The sequence below is a fragment of the Oryctolagus cuniculus genome, chromosome 21, assembly GCF_964237555.1.
Source record: "Oryctolagus cuniculus chromosome 21, mOryCun1.1, whole genome shotgun sequence".
Classification (NCBI taxonomy): domain Eukaryota; kingdom Metazoa; phylum Chordata; class Mammalia; order Lagomorpha; family Leporidae; genus Oryctolagus; species Oryctolagus cuniculus.
Genome location: NC_091452.1, coordinates 15,411,825 through 15,431,525, shown reverse-complemented (window position 1 = coordinate 15,431,525; position 19,701 = coordinate 15,411,825). Strand labels below are relative to the sequence as shown.

At 54.9% G+C, this 19,701-nt stretch overlaps 1 protein-coding gene across 1 annotated transcript in view; it reads right to left on the bottom strand.

Annotated features, from left to right (window-relative positions):
* The window catches only part of CCDC60 (coiled-coil domain containing 60), a 189,723-nt gene extending 173,915 nt beyond the window's left edge, over positions 1-15,808 (bottom strand). The window contains exon 1 of the mRNA XM_051826621.2: positions 15,364-15,808. Coding sequence (XP_051682581.2) covers positions 15,364-15,453 — 90 coding nt within the window. The 5' untranslated portion in view covers positions 15,454-15,808. The remainder of the gene's footprint in view (positions 1-15,363) is intronic.
* Between the last annotated feature and the right edge of the window lie 3,893 nt (positions 15,809-19,701).

The following is a 19,701-nucleotide window of genomic DNA, read 5'->3' as shown; positions in this document are numbered from 1 at the left end:
GGTGGGGCCCTCGTGGCCTCCTGACTTCTCAAAGATCCAAGCTTTCAAGGCAGGCGTTTGGTGTAGCAGTGAGGGCTGCACTTGGGACACCCCCATCCCGCGTCAGAACGACGGGGCTGGAGTCTTCAGCTCCATCTCTGAATGCAGCTTCCGGCTAACGTGCACCCTGGGAGGCAGCCGACGGCTCAAGTACTCGGGTCCCTGCCATTCAGATGGGAGACCCAGACAGAGTTCCAGGCTCCTGACTTCGGCCTGGTCCAGCCCTGGCTATTACAGACATTTGGGGGGAGTGAAACAGCAGATAAGAGATCTGTTTGTGTGTCTCAGTTTTTGTCTCTGTGTTTTTCAAATTAAAATAATAATAATAATAATAATAATAATAATAATAATAATAAAGATCCAGGGGTAGGCACTGCGATGTATCAGGGTAAACCACTGCTTGGGATAGCTATATCCAATAAGTGAGTGCCAGCTCCAATGCTGGTTTCTCCACTCCCAACCCAGCTCCCTGCTAATGCACCCCAGAAGGCAGCAGAGGATGGTCCAACTACTTAGATTCCTGACCCCCCATTTGGGAGAGCCGGATGGAGTTCCTGTCCCGGCCACAGCCTGACCCAGCCACAGCTGTTGCAGGCGCTTAGGGAGTGAACCAGCAGACACGACGGTCGATCTCCGCCCCCACCCCTCCAATCACTCTGCTTTTCAAATAAAAAGCACCTTTAAAAAAAAAAAAAAAGAAAAAAAGATCCAATGTCTTCATCCTGTTACAGTGCCAATTAAATTTCAATGTGTGTACTGGAGGGAGCAGACATTCAAACCATAAAACTGGTAGTGCTCTGTATCTTGGTTCTGATGAAGAGGTTTTGAGGATCTTCTCACTGCAGAAATTCATAAAACTGCACACTTATATTTGGATACTTTTCTCTGTGTTATACTTCAATAAAATTGTTCTTTTTTTGAAAGCCTTTGGGTGAGAATAAAACGATTTGGGGAAAATGTACCAGTGGAAAAAGACTTCAGAACATACAGGCAAACGCAAGAAACTGCAAGAATTGGTCCTGATGTGAGATACTGCCTTGATGAGAGGCCAATTCTTCAGGTCTTTCTTATAAATTCAAAGTGAAGCATCTGGAATATTGCTCATTTGCACTGGTAGGAATGTAGTCTCCGAAAAGACATAGGAATAAAGTGAAAAATGGACCAGGGAGCAAAAAAGTAGGCAAACTTGATGGGAACTTGGGGGAAGGTTGACCACAGGACCTGTATATGGGATTAGTGTTGTACTAGGAAGAGAATTCTGATCACATTGTGCACTAGTCTTTAGAGGGAAGTAGTCTAAAAATTGGTTAAGAGATTACATGGGTTCATGGTCAAAGTCTTTAGGAATATAGCAATAGATGGGTAAAGTCCTCTAGATAATGAAACTTTGAATGAAATGAATAAAATGAATGGTTATGTATGGAATGAAGTGCATAGCAATGCACAGGTCTAATCATGAGGGAAGGGCACGGCATCTAAGGACAGCCTGACTTCCAGGGAACGCTGGTAAGCTCAGATGTTCAAGGAACTTCCACCCAACATGGATGGGCAGGCATGTACCAGAAACACATAGTCTGGAATAATCCAGAAAACATAAGGGTAAGAATGAGTAGAAGTTTCCAAAAAATACCATGAAAAATACATTTAAATAAAGTTGTATTGTTCAGAGAAAGCAGATTAGCAAGGAGTCATAGGTCTAACAAGGAAGATTTTGGATTAATTTATTCAATAAATACTTATGTGTTTCCATGAGAGCTGACTGGTACAGCAACTGGCGCCTAATAGGTGTGATGCAAACAGTTGTTGAATGAATGAATTCAAGGACTCTAAATGGTGGTCCCTGCTCCCACAGACCTGCTGCTGCTGGTCTCACAGAGGTATTATCAAGTGCATGATGAGGGCTGTAACTGTGGAACGCCACAGAATTGGGGACGCAGGCGACAAAGGGAAAAACTTCCTAATCCATCTTGTTTTAATCAGCCCCAACTATGTGCCTGGACCCAAGTCAGTATTCTTAGCAGCAAACAGGAAGAAAACAGAGAGCATCAGCTCCATTTACGTCCTGTGCCTGCCCTCACCAGCCCTCTCTCACACAGACCGGGTACCCTACAAACTCAATGTCGTCGTAAGGCTCCTAAAAGCGGGGACTATCTTCACCCCCAGTTCTCAGGTATGGAAACCAAGGCTTGGGGTGAGCGATGATTTGCTCATGATCAGAGGGAGACGGCAGAGCCAGGGCGTGTACTATGCCAGACAGACCCCGGGACCCGCAAAGACACGGCGGCCTTCTCCCGGCTTTGGGCAGGAAGCCGGTTAGATTCCCCTCCCACGCTTCTCTGGGGCTCTGCAGTTCTCAGATGGGTTTGCATTGTCAGGGTTTCTCAGAACTGGGAAATGTGTTGACTTGGATTTTGCTGCCTCCTTGAGAGAGGAATTCTCTGGCACCGTCTCTGCTGGGCTGAATTTGACCTCCACGTGAACATGAAGACAGGGGCTGAGTGTCCAGGGATCTTGGCACAGCCAGTGACAAAAGCACCCTGGCGAGTCTGTGCGTTCTACACAGCTGTGCCTTCCCCGTCTTGAGCCTGCTAGGCCTTCGTGCTATCTACTCTCTTTTTTATTTTTTTCCTTTGGAGACAATAGTATGCTTTGTTGAGAAGCAGGCTTTGTAAAATGAAGAAATTATCTGCAAGAACACTGGTCTACACTAATGAGTTGTAACTCGATATCGAATTCTCTATCAAAACAAACCTCCGTCCACTTGCCTGAAGCCCCGTGCCCTGTGTTGTGGCTGCAAAGAGAAGCTGCCTTTTCTTTGTTACAGCAGAAAGGCAACCCCTCAGAAAATGGCGATTCACCCCGGAAACCCCTGGCCGACTCGCCACCAAAACCTCAGGGACTGTCCTGCCCCGGACAGCTGGAGACCCCGTCATGATCTTTCGCTTTGGGTTTAAAACACTGTTTGGGCCACCCTGCTCTCCATCTCATGTGATGGGCTAGTTACCTAAAGCACACGGTCACACACACACTCCTGTTACAAGGCAGGGCAGACAAAGCACGGGAAGGAACCCGGGCGTCGGCGGGGCTATACTGCGTAGTGACTGGTCCAGGGGACAGCCACGGCTCTTCTCTCTCCCTTTTAAACATGAGAGATCATTGTAATCCTTTTTCTTTTCTTTTGCCAGGCAGAGTTAGACAGTGAGAGAGAGAGAAAGACAGAGAGAAAGGTCTTCCTTCTGTTGGTTCACTCCCCAAATGGTTGCCACGGCTGGCGCGCTGCGCCAATCCAATCTGAAGGCAGGAGCCAGGTGCTTCTCCTGGTCTTCCATGGGGTGCAGGACCCAAGCACTTGGGCCATCCTCCACTGCCTTCCCGGGCCATAGCAGAGAGCTGGACTGGAAGAGGGGCAACCGGGACAGAACCAGTGCCCCATTCGGGACTAGAACCCAGGATGCCGGTGCCACAGGTGGAGGATTAGCCTAGTGAGCCGCGGCACTGGCCCGTTGTAATCCTTACAGAAGCCCAGAGGAAGCAGAAATGACTGTCGATGTTACCAGGTGTCATAATGGCGGGTGGGGGCGGGGAGGGAGAGATTTAATGCACGACTTCCAAGTCCTTGGAGAAATAGAACTGCTTTGATTTCCCCGAGTCAGGGCTGGCTGCTCAGGGAGCACTTGACCTCTGACCCACGTCCCCCCCCACGCTCTCATGAAGGCCCCTACCGTGGATGAAAGTCAGGTCCCTCCTCCACGGGGTCAGGCCTCCCTGCAGGCCAGTTCACAGGAGGACCACGAAGATCAATAAAGGAAGAAAAGGGAACACAGCTTCACGAGTCACCAAGAGACGTCTGCCTGACCCCCCTCCCCCCACGCTCCCGTGGTTTCTGGTGAGCTCCAGACAGACAGACCGGGAAGGGGAAGACCATGGGCTCCGCGAGTGTGGGCTGGAAATGGGCTTTTTGGAGAGGGCAGAGAGTGAAGCCACGTCTCCACCCCAGCTCGTCTTTGCAGCTCTGGGCATCCCACAGAGGGGAGCACCAGGGCCTGGTTTTGAGCGTCCGCCCCTCCATCCACTAGTGGTGCCACTTCACACAAGCCACGCTTCTCTCTGAGCTGCCTTCCCTGTAAAACGGAAGCGACGCCGTCCTGTAGGGTTTGTCACAGGACCTCAAGACGACGTCTGTAAACCAGCTCGCAGGGCAGCAGGACAGACTAACGGTGGGGGGGGCTGAGGCAGACGGGGGGGTCAAGATACCATGGGCATCCGCCTCCAAAGGGAGGTGAGGGGGCCAACTTCAAGGGATTTTTGAGGTGGACACAGAAGCGTGGGGCCCTCCATTCTTAGCCCCTTGACAATATAAAAATAGGCAGAAAGAGTGAGGGCAGGACTTGTGATTCCTTCCACTTCAGTGATGCTTTGAATCCTGACTCCAGACGGAAGAGGATGTGTTGTCCTTTGCCCCCCCTGCAGCTGGAAGGCAGGTGGGCTGGTCTCTGGCAGCCTCCTGGGAAATCCAGAGAACAGAGCCGGTGAGGGGGTCCCCTGGAGCAGGGCGTGGAGATGGAGAGCGGCTGCTGTGTTGGGGACTGGGGCTTGTCATCGTCACCATGCCACTGGCGTGTGACATTGGGGCAGGAGCATCAGCCTGGGGCCCTCCAGAGGCACAGGCGACCCCCACGCCGTGAGTCTGGGTGGAGCGAACTGTGGGTGCAGCCAGGAGGCAGTGTGCAGACGGCTGGAGAGGGAGGGCTGCAGGGGAGAGCCTCTCTGAGCTTAGGGGGCAGTGCACCAGCTTCAGGCCCCTCTGCACCCAGGGAGGATGGCGCTATCGACAACAGAACCTAGAGGAGCTTCCTTGCCAGCCCAGGCAGCGAGAAGGCGAAGGGGACGGGGGCATCTTCGTGGGTAGAAGAAGGGGCGTGACCCACACCCGCCCTGGATGGAGCGGAGAGAGAACCCTCTTCTTCTTGGGGGGAGGGTCAGATGTTGCCTTGGTTCTTTTAGATTCTGATCTTGACTCTGTTCCATGGCTTAGAGATATGACGAGACCGCCTACCACCAAGTCAAGGGGAAAAGGCAGGGGATGCCTGGTTTCCTCCACTGAAAATACGCAGAGGGAACAGTGAGAGGTTGAAAACGAAGCTGATCAAGTCTTTGAACCTGGGATTCCGCTCCTGCACAATGGGTCAGGAGTGCCTACCCTGCGGCTACCTCACTACCTTGCAGCAGGCATGGGACGGCATCACTCCTGTAAGTGGTGGGCATGCACACAGCACATAATGAGTGTTCAACCAATTATGTCAATTACTCCTATTACCATTATGGCTGTAGAATTTACTATTTATTTTTAAATAAAGAGTAAACTTTATTTAAATTTAAACTTTGAATAAAGAGTTATGTTATTTTTAATCTCATGGAGGGCAGAAAGTACCATTTATTTCGCTATACCCAGGACAGCTGTGAAAGAATGATTCATTGGCCGGCACCACAGCTTCCTAGGCTAATCCTCCACCTGTGGTGCCAGCACCCCGGGTTCTAGTCCCATTTGCTCCTCTTCCAGTCCAGCTCTCTGCTGTGGCCCAGGAGTGCAGAGGAGGATGGCTCAAGTCCTTGGGCCCAGCATCTACATGGGAGACAAGGAGGAAGCACCTGGCTCCTGGCTTCAGATCAGCATGGTGTGCTGGCCACAGCGCGCTGGCCCCAGAGGCCATTGCGGGGTGAACCAATGGAAAAGGAAGACCTTTCTCTCTGTCTCTCTCACTGTCCACTCTGCCTGTCAAAAAAATAATTAAAAAAAGAATGATGATTCATTAGGAGTTAAGACTTTTTTTCCTCAACACTATACCATCTTTTATGGATCAAAAAAAAAAAATGTCAGCATTGCACGCAACAGAACACAGGAATGGCCGGGATGGACGTGGGGCACCGACGGGGTGGAATCTCAGCTGTGAATTAATTCTAGTTATCCAAGACCCAGTCTCCATAGGCGTCTTCTTGACTCTTCACCAGACTCGGCGGCAGGTGAGAAAACTCAGCACGAGACAGGCAGGACTGATGGCCTAAGGCCAGGGAGCAGGCAAGTGGCATTGGAATCCAGACGTAGCACGTACAGCCAGCGTCCAGGCCAGGTGCCATGTCCCTGAGCCCTGGTGAGCCTCTGTGGTCAGTGGAGGAAGCTTTTTCACCGAGACAACTCCCACCCCAAGACTCAGGGCGGCGGCGGGGAGGGGCGGGGAACAAAAGGCGAGGAGGCCCCTGAGGCCAGGCAGGTGTCCAGCTGCCCACTCCAGTTCCTGCCCATCCCGGGCACGCACCTGCACTGCCGCCTTCTCCCCGTGTCCTACAGAGATGCCAGATTCCTGTGCTCCCCAATTCCCGAGTGCTTGCCAACAAGCACGGCTCCCTGAGTTCTGAGACGCCTCTCTTAAAAGGTCTAAAAATATCAAAGCAGCAGTCTGATTAGCAGAGGTTGGCATCGGCTAATAAGTAACAGCGACACAAGCGACGGCTAATTGCCTTCTGGGCGTTTTCTTTGAGGGCTCTTGGAAATGAAACATTTTGGTCCCGTTACCCTTTGGGCTGCCTTTTCCTGAATGCATTATAAAAAAAAAAAAGATCAGCAACAGAGTCATCATCTCTGGAAATGTCAGTATTTAAATGTTTTGATTCTTGGTATTTTGGGGGCCACGGGCTTTGATTCCTGCATCTGATGAGCACTTGCTGTGTGTGGCGGGCTTTTCCTAAGATGATGTCACTGTTCCTCCCAACGGCCCCAGGAGGTGGGAGCTGTTACTGCTTTCCCATGAAAGAAAGGGAAACTGAGGCACACGGTCAGAGAGCACGCATCGCGATGGTTGCTCACGGGCGAGCACGCAGCCCCTGTCTACATGGAATCCACAGTGGTGCCGCCTGCCTCCGTGTAGGGAGCTATCCTTGGTCCTGAAACCAGAGACTGGAAGACTCGGGCCTCTTCCCAGCCTTAGGCTGTGAGGCAGAGCCCAGGGTCGTGGTCACCTTTCCCCAGGGGTGAGATCAGACAGACAAACAGGCAGTTCTGATGCCGGGGGCTTTTTGTTGTTGTAGAAAATTTAAAAAAATTCAGCATGTCAGGGATTGGCTTCGCGGCGAGTCCCCTAGCTCGATATTTACCTGAATTATTTAACCCAATTAAGCTGCTGAAGACTGCACACATCCCAGAACCGCATCCCTCACTGGCTGGGGCCATCTTCCTCCCCGCCTTCATCTAGCGCCAGCTCGGCGCTGTATTGACCCTGAATCGAAATACGCCTTTCTTAGAAAGGTGACTCTAATTAGAAATGGCTGATACATCGTCACTGAAATGAGCATTGTTTAGAAAGAGATGAGGCTAAGCCACAAACATCTTTCTAAAAAAATTTTTTTTCTTTTCTCCATTCTTAGCTGCGTTTCTCTGCCAGAAACTTGCTAGCATATTTTAGCAAGAGCTCGGGGAAATGTAAATGTCCTTGTCTGTGGTCACAGGCACAGTCGCATCCTTGTTTGCATTGCCTGCAGCTAAAACTGGCACTTTCCTTTTTCTCTTTACAAACTGCTCCTACGGATGCCCCCTTTGAGCAAATACTTGTCTACTGCCCCTCCTCACTGCAGCCCGCTGGGCTCACCAGGAGAGCAGGCTCTCTCTAGCTACCTGCCCTGAGTTCGAATCCTGACTCCACCACCTGTTTATCTGCTGTCTCTGGGAAGGAAGGTCAGAATTCTCTCCATGCTTTGGCTTCTTTGCCTCTACAAACATGGGTTATGTCAGCTCCAAAGGATGGAGGGGTTCCTTGAATAACGTGCACAGTACGTAACAGATGTACTGCGGGGGCCATCATCTTCCTCCTGGAGTCCCATGGCTGCGAGGTGGTCTGGAAAGATCCAGGTTAGACTCTGCTTCTGCAGATGAAGATAAGGAAACCAGAGAGATTAAGTGACTTGTCCAGCGCTGTCCAGCCAGGCAGTGGGAGGGCTGGGAACCTCCTGGCTCCGGGTGACGGCTACACCTGCTCTGCCGCTACTGAGAGCTCCGGAAATATCTCACCGTTTAAAACCAGCCAGGGTTTGGCTGTTTCAGGGGAGGTCTCGAGGGTCAGTCCCCTCCTAGTCTGTCTGCACTTTGGGCTCCTCTTTCTGTCCCAAACCATGGCTGCCTGTGAGACGAGAGAGCCTTGGGGAGCTCAGCCTACCCACCCAGTCTTGGCTGCATGGCTACTGGGTGGCAGGTTGGGCTGCAGCATTACCGTGGCCACGACCAAGGGCAGACACACATGCTGCCTGTGGGGAGCCCAGTGTCTTCGGGGCGGGGTGACATGATGAAGGGCGGGGTGACGCAATGAAGGGCAGGGTGACGCAATGAAGGGCAGGGTGATGCAATGAAGGGGATCTCACGGTGCACAGGAAGCACGTGGCCTGGGTTGGAAGGGGGTGGTCAAGGGTGGCTTCTCAGGATACAGGACATCTAGGATGGTACTGAAAGGAGGAGGAGTGACCTGTGTGTGTGTGTGTGTGTGTGTGTGTGTGTGTGAGAGAGAGAGAGAGAGGGAGGGAGGGAAGGAGGGAGAGAAGGAAGCAGGGAGGGAGGGAGGGAGGGAGGGATGGAGGGAGAGAGGGAGGGAGGGATGGAGGGAGAGAGGGAGGGAGGGAGGAGGGAGGGAGGGAAGCAGGGAGGGAGAGAGGGAGAGAGGGAGGGAAGCAGGAGGGAGGGAGGGAGGCAGGGAAGGAGGGAAAGAGAGAGGGAGGGAGGGAGGGAAGGAGGGAGAGAGGGAAGCAGGGAGGGAGGGAGGGAAGGAGGGAGAGAGGGAGGGAGGGAGAGAGGGAGGAGGGAGAGAGGGAAGCAGGAGGGAGGGAGAGAGGGAGGGAAGGAGGGAGGGAGGGAAGCAGGGAGGGAGGGAGGGAAGGAGGGAGAGAGGGAGGGAGGGAGAGAGGGAGGAGGGAGAGAGGGAAGCAGGAGGGAGGGAGAGAGGGAGGGAAGGAGGGAGGGAGGGAAGCAGGGAGGGAGGGAGAGAGGGAGGAGGGAGAGAGGGAAGCAGGAGGGAGGGAGAGAGGGAGGGAAGGAGGGAGGGAGGGCATGGGCGTTAGGAGGAGGAAGATGAAGGGCACAGCATGTTACAAAAAAACCAGTTTGGTTCCTGACTGAGTGGTGAGAGTTTGCGGCTGGAGAGGCTGGCAAGGCCTGGATCTGAGGAGCCCCCCTGACCTCATAAAGACAGCCGTCTTCACCGTGAGGGTAGGTGAGGGTAGCGGGCGCCCACCGCATTGTTTCAGCCCTGGGGAGGACGGCGGGGCAGAAGGTCACACTGAAGGTAAGGAGGGCAGCAAGGTGGATGACGGCACAGTCCAGGCGAGAGACGGCGGTGCTGCCCTGGGGGAGGAGGCTGTGACCTGGGAAGGAGGCCGTGACCATGGCCCCAGGAAGCAGACTGGTTCGTACAACCTCTGTCCACAGCAGCTGACGGAGGTGAGGGAGAGCTCTGCTTTCTGTCTGAACAGCCGGGGCCCCGTCGATGTCGCTTGCTTGCACGGGGAAGGGTCACCATGGGCTGAGCGCCCGGCGGAGAGGAGCATCCAGGTCTTCAGCAGCTTTCTGCTCGTGGATCTCCATTGGCGGCGATGCCCCTTCCTTACATGGAGGTATTTCTGGTCATGCAACGGGGACCCGCCTCCGGCACGGAACGCACAGCAGCCAGGGATGCGGCTCGACATCCTGCCAGGTCCTGGAGCCAGGTCTGAGACTCGGCTCTGCCTTCAGTGCAGAACCTGGGGAGAGGCAGCCTCACCAGCGACGCAAAGCCTTAGTGGGAATTCCCGACAGCCTCCGGGTTGTGCGGGGAATGGGAAGCCGGGAGAGGGCTGGCCCGGGACCTCTGTCAGATGGGAACCAGGACAGAGCCTGCTCCTGGGGAGAGAACGGTCGCACACTCGCCCCCTCCATGGTCCTGCACTCCGGCGTGGGCTCCCTTTCCTGTCCCGCCCGTCGACGCCCAGCCAACAACCAACAACGTGCACGGTGTGGATCGGGCGGCTTGGCGGCGTCTGCCCACGGCACACCTCGGTCCTGCCTTCCTTCTTCGGCCCTGCTCTAGGCCAGCGCCAGGCAGTTCCTCTGGATTTGCTTTTTCTTCTCATGGAACTGAGGGTTCCTGGAGAGAAGGCTCCACATCCGATTCACTGCAGCGTCTCCCAGCACTGGACAGGGAGCAGGTGCTCAGGCCTCCACAGATGACCACGCCCGGCTCGACCTTGTGCTTTCTGGCACCGAGGCCCCTCCCAAAGCCACGCCCACCCCGGAAACCCTCCCGGTTGTATGATCTCCCCACTCCACGACACCCAGGGACCCCGGAGGCACGTCCAGGCTCGCCACCAGATCGCCAGCCGTGGTTAATTTTCAAGTTATTAAATAAAACTACTGATTGTACAAATTCCAATTTAGGCAGAAACCCATCAGCTCAAAAATTGAGCCCAGGCAAGAAATTTCTCAGCGGAGTCTGGAAACAGGAATTTGGAAGGGAAAAGGCCACCGCCTCGTGATAGGAGGCGCCCCATTACCAGCGGTGAGGATTTTGAATTTCGCTGTCGGAAATATCGCCGAGAAAAGCACATCGGTTTGCTCGGTCCGGGAAAGGTTTAATTGGCTTCTGCCAGACTCTGTGTGAGGGCTGCTTGCGCTGAACCCCATCTGGCTTCTTGCAGCCTTTGCCTTTAACAGCTGACGGCTGGGGGTGCAGGGGCTGCGGGGACGCTGAAAGGGGGTCACCAGCAGGGCTCTGCCGCCTCTGTGCAAAGCTTTGTCCAGCCAGGATTCCCACATGCAGGGGACACAGACGGTGGCCAGGGCAGTAGAAGGCACAGGCTGCCCTGGGCCGGGCCCCTCTGCCTGTCGGTCCTGTTTTTATCATTTCTGAATCCCCACGCTTAGTACATACTTGGAGCTTAGCACCTAGAACCATGCCTGGTGCATTCTTGGAGCTCACTCTAATTGCATGAACGAATATTCCCACTGGAGGACTCTACTCTTCCTGGACAATCGGACACAAGAGGAGATCCACTGGGAAGGTCCCTGGAAAACCTTTGCCTGCTTTACACACAGCTCTTAACTCTCCACTATTTCCTGTTTCTGCTGGAATAAGGGTGTAATGCCCGGAGCTGGGGCAGCTGTTTTGTAACTGTGAAGGAAGAGGTTCTGCCGGCCCTGACATGAGTGAACTCTTGAACCGATACCAGCTGTCATCTACCTCCAGACTTCTCACATGAGAAAATTAAGTTCATATCTGTTTATGTTACTGTTTTCTAGTTTTCACTCTACTTGCAGCCATAAAAAGTTTTGGGATTTGTTTTTTGTTTGGTCACTGATTTCTGGTTCTCCACGGGCATCCAACACAAAGAATGGGACTCGAACCCTGCTCACCCCCTTCCCCACAGCTCAGCTCTTGGCCGGGTCAAGCGGTTCTGCCACTGGGGTGCAAGCTCTCCTGGAACACACCACGGCCCCTGCAAACACGCTCCCCCCCAGTCCTAGAGGTGAGACCAGAGCTGCTCCTCCCCTTCCACCCTTACGGGAACAGGCACCGCTGGCCATGGGCCCTGCTCGGGGGCGCTCCCGTCTGCGCTCCGCCTCCTCTGGACCTCACACCTCCAGCCAGCAACCAGGAACCAGGAACCAGCGCCTCTACCTGCGGGGGAGGGGGCGCGGGCACCGAGCTCCCTGGGGCACAGGCCCCCTCTTCCCAACACCTCTGCCTCGGGGACCTGAGACCTCGGGGCTGTCCGACCCGCCGCCTAGGCGCTCACACCGCCCAGCGACCATGAGGGGCGCAGAGCCCAGCCCAGGCTGCCTCCACAGGCAGAGCCCCCCCACATCGAGACTTTGCCCCCCGACCCCTCCCCACGTGGACTGGCCTCTTGCATCCCGCACACAGGGCGCGCCCCTCACTCTTCCAGCTTCAGCCGCTGACGCAGCCTGGCGTCCCCCGCTGAGCGCCCACACCCACGCAGGAGCTCGGCTCTGTGCCTAGTGCTGGGAGTCTGTCCGGGGGGCAAATCCTTCCCGAAGTGTCCATTCTTCCCTCCTGGTCCTGTACGGCCCGGCCCTCGGCGCCGAGGCTCCGTCTGAGCCTGCCAGCGTCCTGGCCAACGTTTGGTGTCTGCGCTGCCCCTCAAGAGTAGGCTTGGGAGGGGGCGCCACTTTCAGCCCACTCCACTCACTCCAAGATGGACCCTTTATTTCCGTGTTCTGACATCTCTGACACTGGGACACACAACCCAGGGTTGTCGTTGTCGACCTGGTAGCTTTCTTTCATAATGGCACCCAGAAACTGATGACTTGTCTTGGAGTGGAGAAAGCACAGCGCCCCCATTTCACAGAGGGGGAGACTGAGGCGCAGAGAGGCACTCACCTGACAGCCCAGGAAGCGGCAGAGCTGGGGCCTGCAAGTCCACCGTCTGCTCCTGCGGTCTCCGCGCCAGGATCTGAGCAAAACCCTCAGGTCTGGCTGCGTTCCCATCAGCACCTGTGCCCTCTGCCCTGGGCCGCCGGTGACACCGCTTGGCTAAAGGGTTGGGCAGCTTTTCGGCTTCCGCCAGTGCTGTTTCTGCATTTCCACCCCAGACCGCGGCGCAGGGCATTCTAACGCCCCCTTTCTCAGCCTTTTCCAGACCGGACGTGCACGGCAATCCCGCACTCAAGGCACAGGACCAGCCTGCTCCTCCCTCCCTCCAGAGCTCATCCCGTTAGACTTCTCTCCTGCTTCCTTGGAAAACGACGGGAAGAAGGGAGCCTGAGGCGGGTCCCAGGGAGCCCGAGCTGGGGCAAACTGAAAGGTCACCCCCCCACCCAGACGACCTCCACGCAGAGGACTTGGCCCCTTGTTCACCCTCCTTCCGCCGGACAGACACCCGCAGCACAGGGGCCATGAGACGACGGCAAGCTCTCTCCCCGTGCGCAGGGGAAACGGTTCGTCCCAACGTCCTTCAGGGGTCTGACCAAGAACCACGCCAGCCCGCGGTGGGCCAGGGAGACCATGCAGCCCCGCAGGGCCAGGAGTGTCCCCGCACCCCCCCCGCACAGGGTGGCGCTGGGTCACTCTCAGCTGGACTGCTACCCGGCTGCCCAGAACTCCACTGCTCTCTTTCTGGGTGTCATTCCCCCCGCCGCCCCCAAACCAACCCCAAAGCCCTTTGCTTGTGCCTTGCACCTTTTTTCTAAATCCCTTGCACCGCTTGGTTAGCATGGAGAGGTGCAGACGGCTGGAAGTCTGGAGCAAGAAAGAGCCGAGTTCGAGTCCCCCCTCTGCTCCCTGCCGGCTGTGTACCCGTGGGAAGGGGACTTCTGTTCTCTGAGCCTTGGCCACACCTTGAAGCACTGTGGGAGGTTCTGAAAGGTCGCTTCTGGGTGGAGCTTCTGGGTGTGTTACTCTCCGGGCAGCCTGGATGAGGGTCAGCAGCGTGCATGCCCGTGGGCCCTGTGCTCTGTGCTCGCGGGTTAAGCTGCCACCTGCGATGCCAGCATCCCACAGCAGAGGGCCATGTCAAGTTCCAGCTGCTCTACTTGCAATCCAGCTCCCTGCTAAGGCCTCTGGGAAAGCATCAGAGAACGACCCAAGTGCTTAGCCCCCTGCCACCCACGTGGGAGACCCGGATGGAGTTCCTGGCTCCTAGCGTTGGACTGGCCCAGCCCCGATGTTGCAGCCATTTAGGGAGTGAACCAGTGCATGGAAGATCTCTCTCTCTCTCTCTCTCCCTCTGTCACTCTGCCTTTAAAATAAATAAAAATAAATCTTTAAAAAATCTGAAAGTCCACAGACACTCCCCTTTGAGCCAGGACACCCTGGGGTCTTCCTCACGTCCTAGAACCTGGGGCCAAGGCAGCAGGAGTCTGCAGAGGCTTTAGGGCCTGGGGTCTTCGTTTCCCTGCCAGCTCCCTAGAAGCCTCCTCCCTGTTCCTTGAAGTCCCCCCTCCCCCTCTCTGATCTTCCGCCACTCTGCGATGCACAGCTCTACTGCAGGGACTTGGGGTCGTGACAACTTCTGCTGCAAACCCAGCACACACGTGCGGGCGCCCGCACAGCCTGAAGTAGCTGCTCCTGTCTCTGCGCCCCCACAGCACCCTGGGATCCTTGCCCGGCTCACATTAATCGCCCTGCATCAGAAGCAGCTGTGTCTTATCTCTCATTCCCCATCACTCACACACACACACACACACACACACACACACACACACACACACACTCTAGACTGAGAGTCTTAATGACGTGTCTCGTCTAACAAAAGCCAAGTGTTTTAGCCCAGACCAGGAGTTCAATAAATCTTTGCTAAATGCACAAAACAACCTTGCCGCTGAAATCTGGAGAGAGCTCGCGGCGTGGCAGGGAGGGTCTAAGGAGCTTGGGCCGGCCAGGAGCAGGTGCAAAGACAGCCCCCTTTCCAACACAGGGGCAGGGAAGTTCCACCACCTGACCAGGGCCCGGGGCTGCAGAGGGCTTAAACCCAGGCTGGCTGCACCTGCTGCCCCCACGCTCACATTCTCTCTGCCCCACGGGTCTGCTGGGGGGCTCGGCCCCAGAGGGCGCTGCTCGGACTGAACACTGAACACGCTTGGGTGTGGCATTTTCAGGTGTGTGAAAGCCGAGTCTTGCAAGGCGGCCACGTTAGGAAGGCGGAGTATGGAGGGGTGATTTAAAATATGCGAATCCTTAGACAGCAAGCAGCCAGAGACTATTCCGGACCCTGTATAAAGTGCACCTGCACCTCAGGCTCTTCTTGGCGAACTGATCCCCACCCCCACTCCCCAAGGCCACCTGGGGCTTGGCCATGAGCCACAAGGTGTGGGTGGCGCTCCCACTGCTCACCTCCGTGGCTAAGCCGTGGGGACGCGGGGGTTTGAGGGTACCAACAACGCACGTCTGTTTGTGGGTTACAGACAGAGGCCCTTGACCGCACTCATTCAGCACCAGCCCACGCTTCCCCGTCTTTCAAGCCAACACAACTTCACGTCCCGAACAGGAACACGCGCTATCAAGCGACGGCATCAGGGGCTCCGGCCCAGCGCAAGGACCTGCTCTCATTTCCCAGACGCGAGAAACAAAAGGTTCGGCGACGCGAAGGGAGGAGCAACCCAGCCGTCAGCCCCAAAAGCCTGACGGGGGCAGGGGGATGTGCACGACCCCCACCCTGCCGGCCCCGCCCGGCTCTGGAAATAAGTGTGCTGGCGACAAACCCTCCGTTCATCTTCATTTCCCCCGAGAGCATCAGGACCTTGTCTGGCCAACTTGACGCCCCCGGGGCCTCTCTGGGCAGAGAGGGGGGACTTACCTGCATCAGGTGTTCGGAGGTGCAGAGGGGCCACACGGCGCCCACGTGGGGGGAAGTCTGCGCCTTCTTAGCGGCCGAAACCTTGGTCATCTTGGGAATCCTTCAGGCTCTAGCCTGCGCCAAGGGAGGGGTTTTTCCAGAACCTTCCACGTCGAGAGGCGGCCCAGCAGTCTCCCCAGGTCACCAAGTCCCAGCTACGCAGCCTCGGAAGGGCCCAGAACCAGGAACTTCTTAGAAAGTTACACTCCCCTTCGCCAGGGGGCGCTCTCCCTCTCCCAAAAATGAAAATAAAATCTCAACTATAAAAATAAAACTCCGCTGGCAAAGTTCCCACGCTCTCACGGCCCCCGGAACTGCGGGAGGCCCAGCGCGGGGCTTGCTGCCCTCGGCGACCAGCGCTAACCGTGCTGACCCTAAGGACCGGCCCGCTCGGTTGCCTGGCAACGGGACGCCACGTGGGCATCCTCATTGGCTGGGATTGTTGGGGGCGGGGTCGCGAACTCCCAGACTGCTGGGCTGCTGGCCATGCGCAGAGGCGGGCAGGGAGACCAAGTTCTCCAAGCTCTTCCCCGGGGAGCCCCGCCCCTTGTTCTCCAGCTAAGGGCGATTTGCCCCTTGATTAGGGCTCAGCTAGTCCACGGTGCTGTGGGCGGGAGGCTCCGTGTGTGCTCTCAGCCCTGTCACTGTTTCTCCCCTTCTCCACCTGGCAAACTCCTGTGCATCCCTCAAAGCCCACGTAGACACACGCACGCCCATGCGTACACACACGTGCGTACACGTGTGCACAGGTGCACATACATGCACGCATACGTAGGCACATGTAAAAACGCATACGCACTTACCAGGGTACCGCAAAGGCTCCTGGGGCATGGGAGTCAAAGTTCATTTGGATTCAAATCCAAATTGAACTGAAATTCACACACCCGGGGTCATCAGAAAATTGATGCAAAGTGTGTATTATGAAAGATCCGTGCACGGGTTTCAAAATGTTTTGCACCAAATGAAATTTAATTTTTATTCCATTTTCCATGAACATTTTCAAGTGCCCTAGTGTGTGTGTAAGTGTGTGTGTGACATTTATGGGATGCTTAGAGTGTGTTCTAAGTATTTTACAATGCGTTAGTAACTCCATCCTCACAGCACCCCTTTGTTTAATTTTAAAAGTTTTTTTTTTTTTAATTTAAAAGGCAGAGAAACAGATCTTCCATCCACTGGTTCACTCTCCAAAGGGCTGCAACAGCCAGGAGTTCTGGCCCAGATGGAATCCAAGAGCCAAGGACTCCATCTGGGTCTCCCACGTGCATGGCAGGGGCCCAAGCACTCAGGCCATCTCCCTCTGCCTGCCCAGGCGCATTAGCAGGGAGCTGGATTGGAAGCAGAGCAGCCGGAAATTGAACTGGTGCTCTGATATGGGAAGACGGCATTCCCAGTGGTGCCTTAACTTGCTGCGCCCACGGCACCCTGAAAATATTTTTCATCAGCTCACTTTACAGATGAGGCACTCGAGGCACAGAGACATTCCATCACGTGCCTAAGGTCACACAGCCAAAGCCCGAGCCAGGACTCAAAGCTTGAACTGTTTGATTCTGAAGCCGCAGCTCCTAACCACTTTGCTGCGCGGCCGGGGATGAGATGCCTAGCTTTGGACGACTTTGGCTTCCGTATCTTTAAAGTGAGGGTGAGAGCCTTACCACACACAGGTTGTTGGGACTGAAGTAGGTGATGCGTCCTTGTACGAGGCTGAGCTCACGGGCAGTCTGGGGTAAGTGGTACTATTATTATTTCCTGACAGCCCTTCCCTGGGAAGAACGAGACATTCTCACCGTGCTGGGTTTATTTCAAAGCCGATATTAATACTAACTAATATTTATTGATCGCTTGCTCTGTGCCAGATACGGTTCTAAGCACTTTATATACATTAATTCATTTAATCCTTCCAATAACCCTATGAGATAAGTCCTCAGCTCCCAGCAGATTTATTGCCTGGGTTTTGATTTGCATCCTTATTCTTGGCATTATTTCACACTGGATCGATCCGATCCATATATCATCCCTAACCCTTGAGCTGCGGGGGGTCATGCTCTCATCCTTGCCTCCCTGTCCCCCCGGAAGGCAGCCCTGCAGGAGGACACTCCCCAGAATGCACAATGCCTTGCCATGCGTCTTGCGGTGCGGGTGCCTGGCAGTCACTGCTTTCTCACCGTTAGTTGAAGAGCCGATCTGACTTTGCTTTTCACCGGAATGTATGGTCCTCCTCCTTGGCAGTCAGCACCCAGCAGTTGGCAGCTCTCAGGGCGGGGGACAGATACATGGAATCTCCTTCCAAGGATGGGGCTGAGGGTGACCGGGGTGACAATAGAAGGTGATCCTCATCCCAGTTCTATGACTTGGGAAATGGGGGCTTCAGGAATTCTGTTTGAGACCAGAGAAAGGACTGAGGGTTCAGGCTCAACACAAGGGCATACATACACAGCAGAGCATTGTCCTAAAAGGTGTGAGCTGGGGCCAGCATTGTGGTTAAGATGCCGCTTGTGGAGTTGTCTTCCCATATGGGTGCTGGTTTGAGTCCCAGCTGCTCCACTTCCAATCCAGCTCCCTGCTAATGCGCTTGGGAAGACGGCAGAAGATGGCCAAGTGCTTGGACCCCTGCCGCCATCATGGGAGACCCGATGGAGTTCTAGACTCCTGGCTTTGGCCTGGCCCAGCCCTAGCTTTTGCAGCCATTTGGGGAGTGAGCCAGGGGATGGAGTAGCCTCAATGATAAAAATTCTTCTAAGACTATAATGAAAAGCAAGTGGCGTCATCCAGGCAGAGCACAGAGCCTGTTGCAAAGGGAGTGCTCAATGATGTCGGCTCTTAAGACTTTGTTGTTGGTACTCGTCTCCCAGAGCCACGTGAGCAGTAGAAAGGGCTCTGCAGTGGAAAAGACCTGCATCCGAATCTTGGCTGTGCCGTTCCCTGGGGACAAGACCTAGGCCACGTTACTGGCTCCTCCAAGCCCCCATTTCAACATGCCTATCCTGTGGTGGTGGTACCCGTCACTCGGTGTGGTGGGTGAAGCCTGTTCCTGGGAGGGCTGAGCAAAATGAAGAGAGCCTTGCGCCCAGGGAGGATGCGCTGTGTGCTGCTTCCCTTCTCTGTCTCCATCAGGAGGGAACGCGCTCCCCGGCACAAGAGGTGTTCGACCCAAGGCTATGCGGCCTCTTCCTGGGTGATCTCTCAAGGGTGTTAGATGACATGTAAGGTTCTTTCCAAGCAGAACTTGGAAGACGGTGCGGAATATTGGTTAAGCCAGTGTTTAAATCCCTACCGGCCAACTCCCAGCTGTGTGATGACCGAAAGAGCTTTAGCTTTCTGATGATTATAGAATGGGGAATCACAGTGCCTATAAGAAAATAACGTAAGGTACATAAAGCATTTAGCACAAACCCTGCACAAAATAAGGGCTCGATAAGTGATTGCTATTTTTATTTTATGATAATATCAATCAGCATGTTTTCTAGAATCTAGTATTCTTTGGGGTCAATTAGCATTAAAAGAAGAAATTCCTGGTCTCACCTCCCAGTCTAGCTTGGTGGAAAGCGCATGCGTGCACACACACACACACACACACACACACACACCTGATGCACAAGAATACAACAGGGCACGCAGATTGCGATTCTCCAAGAAGAGAATGCCAGCACGGGACTAGATGTGTGCTGTTGTATGTCTATGGTTTGAGTGCACTCCCCAAGGATCCATGTGTTGGGAGTTGGCAGTTTTGGGAGGCGGTGTGTAACCTTTCAGCAGCAGGGGCTTGTGGGAAGTAACTCGGTCGCTGAGGGTGCTGTCCTTGGAAGGGATCGATCGAGTTCTCGTGGGACCCCAGTGAGTTCACGGGAGAGGGAGAGGGCTGTTGTAAGAGATCCAGCCGGGCCCTCGCTGGTCTCCCCTGCTTCCTGTCTCAGCGAGGGGTCTCTCCCTCTCTCCTGTGCCTTCTGCCACGAAGAGACACAGTCAGAAGAGTGCTCCCCAGAGCTGGCTGTTTGGGTTTTCAGCCTCCAAAACTGTGAGCTAAATAAACCCCTTTTCATGGTAAGTTCCCCAGAGGAGGAAATGAGCTAACACAAAGTGAAGGATATTTGTTGGGGAAAATGTTAAAAAGGAGAAGAAAGCAGAAATAGCTGGGAAAGACCACTTAGAGGAGAAGGAGGGAGAGGACTGGATGGGAGGAGCCACACACGGAGACACCTGCGGGAGGGAGAGACTCAGCCGGGCTGATGGGCAGCCCCTGAGCCAGCTGCTGATAGCGGAATCCCCTCGAGCAGGAAAGGGCTGGTTCTAGGCCCCCTCCAC